Source organism: Heteronotia binoei, chromosome 9, assembly GCF_032191835.1.
Source record: "Heteronotia binoei isolate CCM8104 ecotype False Entrance Well chromosome 9, APGP_CSIRO_Hbin_v1, whole genome shotgun sequence".
Taxonomy (NCBI): Eukaryota; Metazoa; Chordata; class Lepidosauria; order Squamata; family Gekkonidae; genus Heteronotia; species Heteronotia binoei.
In genome coordinates, this window is record NC_083231.1 from 119520970 (window position 1) to 119534622 (window position 13653).

General features: G+C 49.7%; 1 protein-coding gene across 1 annotated transcript in view; it reads left to right on the forward strand.

The window, feature by feature from the left end:
- Positions 1-13653, forward strand: part of ATRN (attractin) — a 466134-nt gene that overhangs the window by 226683 nt on the left and 225798 nt on the right. Inside the window, exons 17-20 of the mRNA XM_060247418.1 lie at positions 2020-2157; positions 6047-6140; positions 8086-8138; positions 9815-9909. Of these exons, the coding sequence (XP_060103401.1) occupies positions 2020-2157; positions 6047-6140; positions 8086-8138; positions 9815-9909 (380 nt within the window). The remainder of the gene's footprint in view (positions 1-2019; positions 2158-6046; positions 6141-8085; positions 8139-9814; positions 9910-13653) is intronic.

A 13653-nucleotide genomic window follows, 5' to 3' on the forward strand; every position in this document is an offset into this window, starting at 1 on the left:
AGAGTGTTGGACTGGAAGGGCCATTGGCCTGAACCAACAGGGCTTCTCTTATGTTCTTATGTGACACAGAGTGTTGGACTGGAAGGGCCATTGGCCTGATCCAACAGGGCTTCTCTTATGTTCTTATGTGACACAGAGTGTTGGACCGGAGGGGCCACTGGCCTGATCCAACATGGCTCCTCTTATGTTCTTATGAGACACAGAGTGTTGGACTGGATGGGCCATTGGCCTGATCCAACATGGCTTCTCTTATGTTCTTATGAGTATCATGATCCAATCGAACAAATAGCATTTTAGGTAAGTACATACAATTCATTTACAAAACGCATCTGAGCACAATCGCGTCAGAACGAACGGCTTCAAGTGCTTAGCGCTACAAAGTGCTTGTCGGTCAAAGTGCCTGTGCAGATTTTTCTTCCAAAAGGAATATATCCGCTAATACGCCTTGGGAACGATACTGCCTGCTTGTATTAGCTTCAGTCTTTGCCCTTAAGTGCCATTGTGAAATACAACTTGTTGGATGTCCCTCTTTGATAAAGACAGTGGAAACGGTGCGACAAGCATCCCGCCGTCTCCAGGTTCCGTCAGAGGGACGTCGGGGAATCTTAAGCTACGTTCCTTTTGGAAGAAAAACCTGCACAGGCACTTGGACTGACAAGCACTCTGTAAGCACTAAGCGCTTGAAGCCGTTTGTTCTGAGGGAATTGTGCTTAGATGCGTGTTGTAAATGAATTATATGTACTTACCTAAAATACTCTTTGTTCGATTGGATCATGATACTCAAGTACTTTGAAGTTTCTTACACAAATACCGTATTTTTCGCACCATAAGGCGCTCCGGACAATGGGACGCACCTTCCTCCTGGGGGGCAATCCGCTGCCTCCACCTCCAATCCCAGCGCTTCCCCCGCGCCTGCTTGCCAGCCTCCAGCTTCTTCCAGCAAGTGCTGGGATCGCTCCACGCTGCCCCCACCGCAAACCCAGCGCTTCGCGAGCGCCAGCTGCGGAGGGGGCAGCGTGCTTCCTCCATGCCTGTCTGCCCTCCCATCCCGGCGCTTGCTGTAAGCATCAGAGCTGGAGCCAGGCAGACAGGCACGGAGGAAGCACCCGCCCCCTCCGCAAACCCAGCGCTTTGCGAGCGCGGGGGAAGCGCTGGGATCAGAGGCAGAGGCAGCGGATCGCCCCCCCCCCCAGAGGAAGGTACGTACCTTCGCTCCATAAGATGCACACACTTTCCCCCCCACTTTTTTTGGGGGGGGGGAAGTGCGTCTTATGGTCCGAAAAATACGGTAATTATAAATGAACTAATGATTGCATTCGTTATTTTGTCAGGGTTTTGCTTTGGCTGCCTACCTCACCTCCCGTGCACCGGCCCTGCAGCCGGTCGAAAAAGACGCCCGGGGTTCGCCCTGCAAGCTCCACCGCTTCCGTATTAGAACAGCCATGTTGGGGATCCCCAGCCTTTTTTGTTTCTGCGGGGACCTTTGGAATCGTGACACAGAAGTGGTCGGCGCAAGAGGCGGGGCCAGCCACAAAATGGCCGCCGCGGCTTCAGTCGCACGGCGAAGATCCTGGGGCTGGGGTGGCAGCTGCCGCCAAAGCAGCACTTTTAAAATATCTGCCCAGCCAAATCAAAACTTCGGCGGCCAATCAAAACCCTTGCTTGGCAAAGGGCCCACGCCCACGTTCTCAAAACACGGGGCAGGCGTCACGGGGCTCACGGACACCAAGTTGGGTACCCTTGGGTTGACTTGTGAACTTTGCGATGCTAGGGCGCAGGGAACGCTGTCTAAACTATGGCCGCATCCTGTGGTTTCCCTCCATGCTCGCCGTGTTTGGCTGTTGACGTGAAAGTGGAAGTTGAATCCTGGTTTGAGCTGCCCGCCGGCCTTGCACGATACCATTGCTGCTGGTCTCAAAGCTCGGCGTACCAAAGGAGCCCCTGGGAATTGGGGTGACAAACGGTAACATTTCAACGGCACCGATACCGTTGTACTGAGCGTCTCTGCTTTCTTTCCAGCCTGCCAGTGCAACGGACACAGTAAATGCGTCAACGAGAGCATCTGCGAGAAGTGCGAGAACCTGACCACCGGCAAGCACTGTGAGACCTGCATCTCTGGTTACCATGGAGACCCCACCAATGGAGGGACCTGCCAGCGTAAGTCGGGATGGCTGTTTCTCTCCCCACCCACCCACCCCCATCCTCGCCTTCGGGCTGGCACTGGACGATGGTGTATTTGGCTTCCATTGCGTGGTTATTGGCAATAGCCAGTGGTGCGTAGGCTAGCTGCGCTAACAAAAGAAGCAAACTCAAATCCTGCATAAAGCTAAACGGAATTCTCTGAGTGGGGTAATTTACTTGAGCTGCGTCACTTCATAAGCTTTCCCGCTGTTAATTTATGCAATTTATCTTTTAAAATATTTATTGGCCACCTTTCGTCCTCACAGGGCTCAAGGCGGCTTATGAAAGGTAGAGCGAACACGCAAATTCATAAAACGAAAATTTTAAAATCGCAGTTTAGGACTGCATTAATCTTAAATAAAAAACATCTTCAGCTACCTCCTGATGATTGAAAGAGTTGGGGGGGGGGGCAAGTGCACCTCTCCGGGGAGCTTGTTCTATAATCGTGGGGCTACCACTGAAAAGGCCTCTTCAGTATCCACCAGGTGAGCATTTTTGATTGGTTGAGCAGTCAGAAGGCCCTCTCCTGACTCCTTCATTTTCCAGTCCACCCGCCCACCCTCCCACCCATCCATCCATCCATCCATCCATCCATCCATCCATCCATCCACCCACCCACCCATCCACCCACCCATCCAGCCATTCATCCATCCACCCACCCATCCACTCATCCATCCACTCATCCACCCACTTATTCATCCATCCATCCATCCATCCATCCATCCATCCATCCATCCATCCATCCATCCATCCATCTGTCCGTCCCCCCGCCCACCCATCCACCCATCCACCTACCCACCCATCCACCCATCCACCCCCCATCCACCCACCCATCCATCCATCCATCCATCCATCCATCCATCCATCCATCCATCCATCCATCCATCCTTTTATGTAATTGATTCTGGCTTTGCTGACCATGGGGGGTTGAAGCTAAAGTACTGCATGCATTGCACTCAGGCCTCGGATGCAGTGGGAGCTCACAGGAGCACAGCTCCTGAACCTTTCTGAGAGTTCCTCCTCCTCCTCCTGAGAGTTCCACCTCCTTGTCCATTGAATAGTACGTGCAGCTGCATGACAATCCCAGGATGAGCGCCACCACCTATTTATCTACAAAACGACCCCTGATTGCACTGTAGCGCCCATGGCCTGTTAGCAGCCGGGCTGCGGAGTGAGGCAGAGACACGGCACCACTCCTTTCACTCGCCCGTATCCCAGGCGAAAGAAAGAGGCAGCTCAGCCTCACTCCAAAGCGCCACCTTTTTCATTTGCCCAAGGCCCAAGTGGGCGGAAGAGAGAGCACGGCAGTGACCTTTGCCTGTCTCTCATTTGAAGTCCCCCCATGGAGGGGCAGGGATGGGCAGCAAAACCCCCAGCACCCCCACCAGTCCGTGGAAAAATTGTCTTCCACAAAACCGGTCCCTGGTGTCAGAAAGGCTGGGGGCCACTGTTGAAAAACACCCTGCTCTCTTCTCCACTGGGGCTATTACTTAGCTATCCTTGTATATACTGGCATCAGAAGGTGCCTTTTGCAGAATCAGATCACTGGTTCATCTGTTTTGGTATTCCGGTGGGTAGCTATGTTGGGTCTGAAGCAACTGAACACAGTTACCTGCATGCACACAAAAGCTAATGCCCAGAATGAAACTTCCTTGGTGTTAAGGGCGCCACTGGACACAGACTGTGTTCAAAGTTGGTAATTTGTTACTGGTATCGTTTTGGATTGGTCCGGAGGATCCTGAGCAGAGGAATGGTCTTTCCCGAGTTCTGCTGCCTTCGATGTTTGAACTGGAGGTGCTGGGGATTGAACCAGGAACCTCTTCTGTGCATAAAGCGAGCGATGAACTACTGAACCACAGCTCCTCCAGGTCAGTTCCTGAGACACAGCGGGCTGACTCTTTCAAGCATCCAAGCCAGTAACGGCTAGGACAGGGGTGGCCAAACTGCAACTTGGGAGCAACATTTCACTCAACATTTCACTCTTTCACTCATATTGTGTAGCTCTTGAAGCCTCCATCACCCCCTTGGCTGGCTTGGAGAAGCATTTGTCTCTTGAAATCACTTCTCCCACTCAAGCCAGCCTGCGACCTGGAGAATGCATTTGAAGTTAAAGTTTCCACCTATTTCCTTCCTCTCTCCCTCCCCTCCCCTCCCCTCCCTCCCTCCCTCCCTCCCTCCCTCCCTCCGTTCCCTCCCTTCCTTCCTCACTCCCTCCCTCTCTCCCTCCCTTCCTTCCTCCCTTCCTTCGCTTCCTTCCTTCCTCCCTCTCTCCCTCCCTTCCTCCCTTCCTCCCTTCCTTCCTTCCTTCCTTCCTTCCTTCCTTCCTTCCTTCCTTCCTTCCTTCCTTCCTTCCTTCCTTCCTTCCTTCCTCCCTCCCTCCCTCCCTCCCTTCCTTCCTCACTCCCTCCCTCCCTTCCTTCCTCCCTTCCTTCGCTTCCTTCCTTCCTCCCTCTCTCCCTCCCTTTCTTCCTTCCTTCCTTTCTTCAAACATCTGATGTTCATGTCTTACAACTCTCAAACAGCTGATGTTTTTTCTGTGTAGCTCTTACATTAAAGCAAGTTTGACCACCCTTGGACTAGGAGGTTGCATTTAAAAGAGAGAAACTAAAGCTTTCAAAAACCTGACTTTGGAACTCCTCCTGAACTCCTGTGGAATTGCAGCATGCGAACCCACCTACAATGAGTTTGCCCATAAGTTATATTCAGTTACATTTGTGAGCAAAAACGTGCATTTTGGAGAAGTATGCATCATATGGTTATTTTCAGCCCAGTACATGGTATGAAGAAGAACCCCGTGGGGTAGAGTGGTAAAGCTGCAGTACTGCAGTCCTAAGCTCTGCTCATGACCTGAGTTTGATTCCGGCAGAAGCTGGGTTCAGGTAGCCGGCTCCAGGTTGACTCGGCCTTCCATCCTTCCGAGGTCTGTCAAAGGAGTCCCCAGCTTGCTGGGGGGAAAGTGTAGCTGACTGGGGAAGGCCATGGCAAACGACCCCGTAAAAAGTCTGCCGTGAAAATATTGTGAAAGCAATGTCATTCCAGATTCGGAAACGTGCTTGCACAGGGGACTGCCTTATCTTTTTCACATGGTACGAAGCTACATCATAATACCAGTCCTGCTTAAAGCTCTTTTCAGAGGGTCTCCTAGATTAAAGTCCGGCGGCGCCTTAGAGAGCCACAGGACTTTCAGGATATAAGCTTTCAAGACTCAAAGCCTGGAGCTTTGCCTCTCGAAAGCTTACACCCTGAAAAATGGGTTGGTCTCTTAAGGTGCTACTGGGGTGGACTCTAATCCAGTTCTTTTGCATAAAAGCTAACCGAATTTGGATCTCACTCTGTGTAGGAAACCACTTGGGAATTAGATGTCTGCCACTTTTGCGCTCCAGGAAGGAAGAAAAGTGGAATATTAACGCAGCATATGTTGACAACAGATGGCAGTCAAGGGAAATCCAATGCACGGGTTGACAGAATAGCTGACTGTGTGTTCCCAACTTCGTATGTTTCACAAAGAACTTGGGCTGGTAGAGTTGGCTTCAGCCCGATATTTTCTCCTCGCCCTTTGCTTACCGTTTGGCCAAACGACGCAGACCACTGAATGGTTCGGGGGTTGTTGCTCTCGTAGGCCAGCTTGAGGACAGCCGCGGCGTTTTTAATCGTTTTGCACTCTTGCGAACCGATAAAGGGGCGCGCCGAGTGCGCTGTTTGGTGCAGCGTCACGGAGCAAACGGAGAAAAGGTGCAGCGTCACGGAGCAAACGGAGAAAAGCCACCCGAGTGACCGGCTAAATGGTTTAATTGCTCTCTTGCAGGTCGTCTGTATTTCTGTTCCCCCACACTGTATGCTCTCTCTCTCTCTCTCTCCCCCCTAGCTTGCAAGTGTAACGGCCACGCCTCGATCTGCAACGCAAACTCAGGGAAGTGTTTCTGCACCACAAAAGGAATCAAAGGAGAGGAGTGTCAACTGTGAGTAGCAGCTCGAGCCCGGGGCTGAAGCGAAACCTGAGCGGGTGCCGTTTGGTGTGGCCAGGGTTGGGAAAACGCCAAGGCAGGGATTCAAAGAACCGTGTGGAGCCTGCCTGTGCCTTTTTGGTATGCCCCGCAGGATGGAGAGAAATGATTTCCCCTGCGTCAGTCTTGTCTACTCAGACTGGCAGCCGCTCTCCAGGGTCTCAAGCTGAGGTTTTTCACACCTATTTGCCTGGACCCTTTTTAGTTGGAGATGCCGGGGATTGAACCTGGGACCTTCTGCTTACCGAGCAGATGCTCTACCACTGAGCCACCGTCCCTCCCCTTAGACATATGAATATATGAAGCTGCCTTCTACTGAATCAGGCCCTGGGTCCATCAAAGTCAGCATTGTCTACTCAGACTGGCAGTGGCTCTCCAGGGTCTCAAGCTGAGGTTTTCATGCCTATTTCTCCTTTTTTAGTTGGAGATTCCGGGGATTGAACCTGGGACCTTCTGCTTACCAAGCAGATGCTCTACCACTGAGCCACCGTCCCTCCCCTTAGACATATGAATATATGAAGCTGCCTTCTACTGAATCAGACCCTGGGTCCATCAAAGTCAGCATTGTCTACTCAGACTGGCAGCGGCTCTCCAGGGTCTCAAGCGGACATTTTTCACACCTATTTGCCTGGACCCTTTTTTTTTAGTTGGAGATGCCGGGAATTGAACCTGGGACCTCCTTCTTACCAAGCAGATGCTCTACCACTGAGCCACTGTCCCTCCCTATACATAGGAAAACAGCCCCAAAACAAAGCCAACTGGGTGATGATGAAGCTGCTAAAACACGAGCACGCTGTACCGGTGTGGGTGTGTGTGTGTGGTTTCAATGGTCACATTCAAACGAAATGGAAGGAGAGAGCAAAAAGCGTTGGACTAGATATATATGACTATAGGAAGCTGCCTTCTACTGAATCAGACCCTCGGTCCATCAAAGTCAGTCTTGTCTACTCAGACTGGCAGCGGCTCTCCAGGGTCTCAAGCTGAGGTTTTTCACGCCTCCTTGCCTGGACCCTTTTTAGTTGGAGATGCCGGGGATTGAACCTGGGACCTTCTGCTTACCAAGCAGATGCTCTACCACTGAGCCACTGTTCCTCCCCTTATGATGCTTCCTTCTACTGAATCAGACCCTCGGTCCATCAAAGTCAGTCTTGTCTACTCAGACAGGCAGCGGCTCTCCAGGGTCTCCAGCTGAGGTTTTTCACACCTATTTGCCTGGACCCTTTTTAGTTGGAGATGCCGGGGATTGAACCTGGGACCTTGTGCTTACCAACCAGATGCTCTGCCACTGAGCCACTGTCCCTTTTATTACCTTTTATCCAGACCAAATGGCCAAGCCACACTGTTTCGCCATGTGATCACAGCCCGTTTGCCCTCTTAATCAACAAACTGCATGTATTTCAGCCCACGGTACCTGATCCCCTCGTCTGATGAAGTGTGCTTAGAGAGCACACGAAAGCTGACGTTCTGAATAAAACTTGGTTGGTCTTAAAGGTGCAGTTTGACTCCTGCTTTGTCAGAGCTCTAGTTCTCCTCCTCCTAGGCTTCTGCTACAGAAACCTTGTGCGGAAACTTGGTTTTTTGAATTCAGCACACATGTTTTTGGGGCTTCTAAAAGCTTTGATAGTGGCTCAGCTTATTAAAACAGCGCCGAGGCTTTCACTCACGTGTTCCGGCTTTCTGCCTTATTATTTCACTGGGCGTTCATTGTCTGGGCTGCCGTGTTGCTTTTCGTTAAGTCGTCGCGCATTTAGACTTGCTTGTTTTTGTATTTTAATAAAAAGCACTTGACTCCTCCGCTGGATGTGATTTAAAGGAAATCCTTGGAAATATTTTTGATGGGTGTAACCTCAAGAGAAAATTAAGACAGAAGGCCGACCTTATTGAATGCTCTTTCTTCTAGGTGTGAGGTTGAAAACCGATACCAAGGCAACCCTCTCAAAGGAACGTGCTACTGTGAGTACAGGCTGTGTTTTCTCCTTTCATCTGTTCACAATTTTGGTGCTTGGGCGTGGACACAGAGCAACTGGTAGTGGAGGCCAAGGGCCTAAGCAGCAGTGGAGAAATCTCCTCCTTTCTCCCCTTGCTTCTCTCTGCTTCCAGAACTTTCTTTTTTTCCAGCTCTGCGATGTCCTTTTTAGTATACAGTGACAGGAACAAAAGAACATAAGAGAGGCCATGTTGGATCAGGCCAGTGGCCCACCCAGTCCATCACTCTGTGTCACATAGGAACATAAGAGAAGCCATGTTGGATCAAGCCAATGGCCCATCCAGTCCAACACTCTGTATCACGTAAGAACATAAGAGAAGCCATGTTGGATCAGGCCAATGGCCCATCCAGTCCATCACTCTGTGTCACATAAGAACATAAGAGAAGCCCTGTTGGATCAGGCCAGTGGCCCATCCAGTCCAACACTCTGTGTCACATAAGAACATAAGAGAAGCCCTGTTGGATCAGGCCAATGGCCCATCCAGTGCAACACTCTGGGTCACATAAGAACATAAAAGAAGCCCTGTTGGATCAGCCCAATGGCCCATCCAGTCCAACACTTTGTGTCACATAAGAACATAAATAAGCCCTGTTGGATCAGCCCAATGGCCCATCCAGTCCAACACTCTGTGTCACCTAAGAACATAACAGAAGTCCTGTTGGATCAGGCCAGTGGCCCATCCAGTCCAACACTCTGTGTCACATAAGAACATAAGAGAAGCCATATTGAATCAGGCCAATGGCCCATCCAGTCCAACACTCTGTATCACATAAGAACATAAGAGAAGCTATGTTGGATCAGGCCAGTGGCCCCTCCAGTTCAACACTCTGTGTCACATAAGAACATAAGAGAAGCCATGTTGGATCAGGCCAATGGCCCATCCATTGCAACACTCTGTGTCACATAAGAACATAAAAGAAGCCCTGTTGGATCAGGCCAATGACCCATCCAGTCCAACACTCAGTGCCACACAGTGGCCCAAAAACCGAGGTGCCATCAGGACGTCCATCAGTGGGTCCAGAACATTAGAAGCCCTTCCACTGTGGCCCCCTCTCCAATCACCCAGAATACAGAGCATCACTGCCCCAGAGAAAGAGTTCCAATAATATGCTGTGGCTAGTAGCCACTGATGGACCTCTGCTCCAGATGTTAATCCAATCCTTTCTTGAAGCTGGCTATGCTTGTAGCCGCCACCACCTCCTGTGGCAGTGAATTCCACATGTTAATCACCCTTTGGGTGAAGAAGGACTTCCTTTTATCCGTTCTAACCCGACTGCTCAGCAATTTCATTGAATTCCCACAAGCTCTGGTATTGTAAGAAAGGGAGAAAAGTCCTTCTTTCCCTACCTTCTCTATCCCAGGCATCATCTTGTAAACCTCTATCATGTCACCCCTCAGTCGACGTTTCTCCAAGTTAAAGAGCCCCAAGCGCTTTAACCTTTCTTCCTAGGGAAAGTGTTCCAACCCTTTAATCATTCTAGTTGCCCTTTTTTGCACATTTTCCAAGCTCTCACGGTATTCCAAACGAGACCTCTTACTGTCTCCTGTCTGTCTGCGCGGTATTTTCGTTCACCTTCTATCTGTCCCGGGCGGCTTTAGACCAAGACGGCTCCTAACTCCCTTTTGTCTCCTTCTGTGCAGACACTCTCCTGATCGACTATCAGTTCACCTTCAGCCTTTCCCAAGAAGACGATCGCTATTATACGGCAATCAATTTTGTCGCCACGCCTGACGAGGTTAGTAAATTCTCTTTGCCGCGCTTGGGGCCTCGCATTAAAGCGTCTCGATTCTCTGTGGCTGTCGAAGTGTGCATCGTGTGCGGAGAAGGACTTCCTCGCCGCGCATCGCAAACAAGTCCCTTTGTACCCGCTCCTCGGTGCTGTGAAGGGGTTGCGGTTGCTTTGATTTTTTCCAGTGAGGAACTCCTGCTGAGAAATTCTGATTGTCCCCAAGGCGACTTGAAAACGAAGCCTCATTTCAGACAGTGTGTAATTACCCTGTGGACTTCCTTGCTACATTACAGTGGCGCGGGCCACTTAGAATAAGCAGTTTTAATACAGGATAGGTATGAATCGCTGTCTCCACTGGCAGAGATGGCAGGTTATCTGCTTTCCTATAACTGAGGACTACTGGGAGAGATGGATATCGTTTGGTGCAGTGGTGAAGTGTGCGGACTCTTATCTGGGAGAACCGGGTTTGATTCCCCACTCCTCGACTTGCAGCTGCTAGAATGGCCTTGGGTCAACCATACCTCTCGCAGGAGTTGTCCTCGAAAGGGCAGCTTTTGAGAGAGCTCTCTCAGCCCCACCTACCTCACAGGGTGTCTGTTGTGGGGGAGGAAAGGAAGGTTTAAGTTCATAAGTTGAAGTTTTAAGTTTATTGGATTTATATCCCGCCCTTCCCGCCGGAGAAGGCTCAGGGCGGCTCACAGCATCTAAAAACAGAACAGTTCATATTACGTTATTAAAACAATTAATACAGTTAAAACCGTCTGGTGCTAATATTGGTTGACACTATTACACTTCAGATGGCATTCAGGATATGAGATGTGGTTCCCTGCTCCCATATCAGTCATTCCAGATTAAAAGCCAGCTGAAATAATGTCATTGCGGTGATTGTAAGAGAGCCAGTTTGGTGTAGTGGTTAAGTCCGCGGACTCTTATCTGGGAGAACCAGGTTTGATTCCCCACTCCTCCACTTGCACCAGCTAGCATGGCTTTGGGTCAGTTATAGTTCTGGCAGAGGTTGTCCTTGAAAGGGCAGCTTCTGGGAGAGCTCTCTCAGCCCCACCCATTTCACAGGGTGTCTTATTTCCTGAGAGCCAGTTTGGTGTAGTGGTTAAGTGTTTGAACTCTTATGTGGGAGAACCAAGTTTGATTTCCCACTCCTTCACTTGCAGCTTCTGGAATGGCCTTGGGTCAGCCATAGCTCTCGCAGAGCTGTCCTTGAAATCCATTCTTCTTCTTCATTTTCTTCTTCTTCACCAGTTGTGCCAGTATCATAACGCCCCTTTATAAATCAATGGTGCGGTCTCCTTTGGAGTAATGTGTACAATTCTGGTTACCGCACCTCAAAAAGGATATTATAGCACTGGAAAAAGTCCAGACTAGGGCAGCTGAAATGATTAAAGGTTTGGAACACTTTCCCTATGAAGAAAGGTTAAAACGCTTGGGGCTCTTTAGCTTGGCGAAACGTCGACTGTGGGGTGACATGATAGACGTTTACAAGATTATGCATGGGATGGAGAAAGTAGAGAAAGAAGTACTTTTCTCCCTTTCTCACAATACAAGAGCTCGTGGGCATTCAATGAAATTGTTGAGCAGTCGGGTTAGAACGGATAAAAGGAAGTCCTTCTTCACCCAAAGGGTGATTAACACGTGGAATTCACTGCCACAGGAGGTGGTGGCGGCCACAAGCATAGCCAGCTTTAAGAGGGGATTGGATAAAAATATGGAGCAGAGGTCCATCATTGGCTATTAGCCACAGTGTATATGTGTGTGTGTGTGTGTGTATGTATTTATGTATATGTGTGTGTTTGTGTATATATATATACACACACACACACACACATATTGGCCACTGTGTGACACAGAGTGTTTGACTGGATGGGCCATTGGCCTGTTCCAACAGGGCTTCTCTTATGTTCTTATGTGACACAGAGTGTTGGATTGAATGGGCCACTGGTCTGATCCAAAATGGCTTCTCTTATGTTCTTCTGTGATACAGAGTGTTGGACTGGGTGGGCCATTGGCCTGATCCAACATGGCTTCTCTTATGTTCTTATGTGACACAGAGTGTTGGAATGGATGGGCAATTGGCCTGATCCAACAGGGCTTCTCTTCTGTTCTTATGTGACACAGAGTGTTGGACTGGATGGGCCATTGGCCTGATCCAACATGGCTTCTCTTATGTTCTTATGTGACACAGAGTGTTGGACTGGATGGGCCATTGGCCTGATCCAACATGGCTTCTCTTATGTTCTTATGTGACACAAAGTGTTGGAATGGATGGGCAATTGGCCTGCTCCAACAGGGCTTCTCTTATGTTCTTATGTGACACAGAGTGTTGGAATGGATGGGCAATTGGCCTGATCCAACAGGGCTTCTCTTATGTTCTTATGTGACACAGAGTGTTGGAATGGATGGGCAATTGGCCTGATCCAACAGGGCTTCTCTTATGTTCTTATGTGACACAGAGTGTTGGACTGGAGGGGCCACTGGCCTGATCCAACATGACTTCTCTTATGTTCTTAGGAGATTATGAGCCACTCTGAGTCTCTGATTCAGAGAGAAGGGTGGGGCTAGAAGTCTGCTGTCGTCTTCGTTGCCTGTGATCTTCCACATGCTTTCACCGGCAGCTTTTGCTAGCCAGCTTGGTCCGTTGTGGTCTTTTCTCACGCAGCAATCCTGGCGTAGATCTTTAGTGGTAGAACATCTGCTCGGCAAGCAGAAGGTTTCAGGTTCAATTCCAGGCATCTCCATGCAAAAGGATAGGCGGGGGTGGGGTGGGGAATGAAAGGACCTCAGAGGCTCAGTGGCCGAGCCTCTCCTCGGCATGGCAGAAGTCCCAGGTTCGATCCCCGCCATCTCCAGTTGAAAGGGCCAGGCAGGGGGTGACGGGAAGTACCCGCCCGAGACCCTGGAAAGTTGCTACCATTCATTGGTGGAGCATCCGCTTGGTATGCAGAGGGCCCCGAGTTTGTTCACTGGCATCTCCACTTAAGGAGCAGGCAGCAGGCGATGGGGAGGACCTCCACCTGAGACCCTGGAGGGCCAATCTCAAGCTGCGTAGACCGGGGATGTCAAACATGCAGACAAAATTAGGTCAGGGCTTCACACTGTGACTTCCCTCCACCGTGGCCTTCTTCCTCACCAGCATTCCCACACATAAAAAAAATTACAAGCTTACATAGGATATATATATATCTGTGTGTGTGTGTGTGTGTGTGTGTGTATCAGGGGTGGCCAAACTGTGGCTCGGGATCCACATGTGACTCTTTCACACACATTGTGTGGCTCTCGAAGCCCCTACAACCCCATTAGATGGCTTGGAAAAGACATTTCTTTCTTTAAATAACTTCTCCAAGCCAAGCCAGCTGATGGTTGGGAGAATACCTTTAAAGTTAAAGTTGCTTTCTTCACATCTCTCCTCCCATCTATTTTCATTTCTCCCTTCCTTCCTCCTGATATTCAAATTTTGCGGCTCTCAAACATCTGACATTTATTCTCTGTGGCTTTTATGGTAAGCAAGTTTGTCCACTGGTGATATATATATATGTGTGTGTGTGTGTATGTTAGTAATTAATAGCATTATAATACGTGTGTTAGCACAGTTATAGGCGTAGATACATATGACAATGCAGTCACGGATATATGAGTGCAAATAGAAATCTATCCTGGATAACTGGCAGCAGCGATAATACTATTAGGAAAATCAGCAAAGTGCATTCAAAGTATAAGCTTGAAACGGATCCTCGTCAG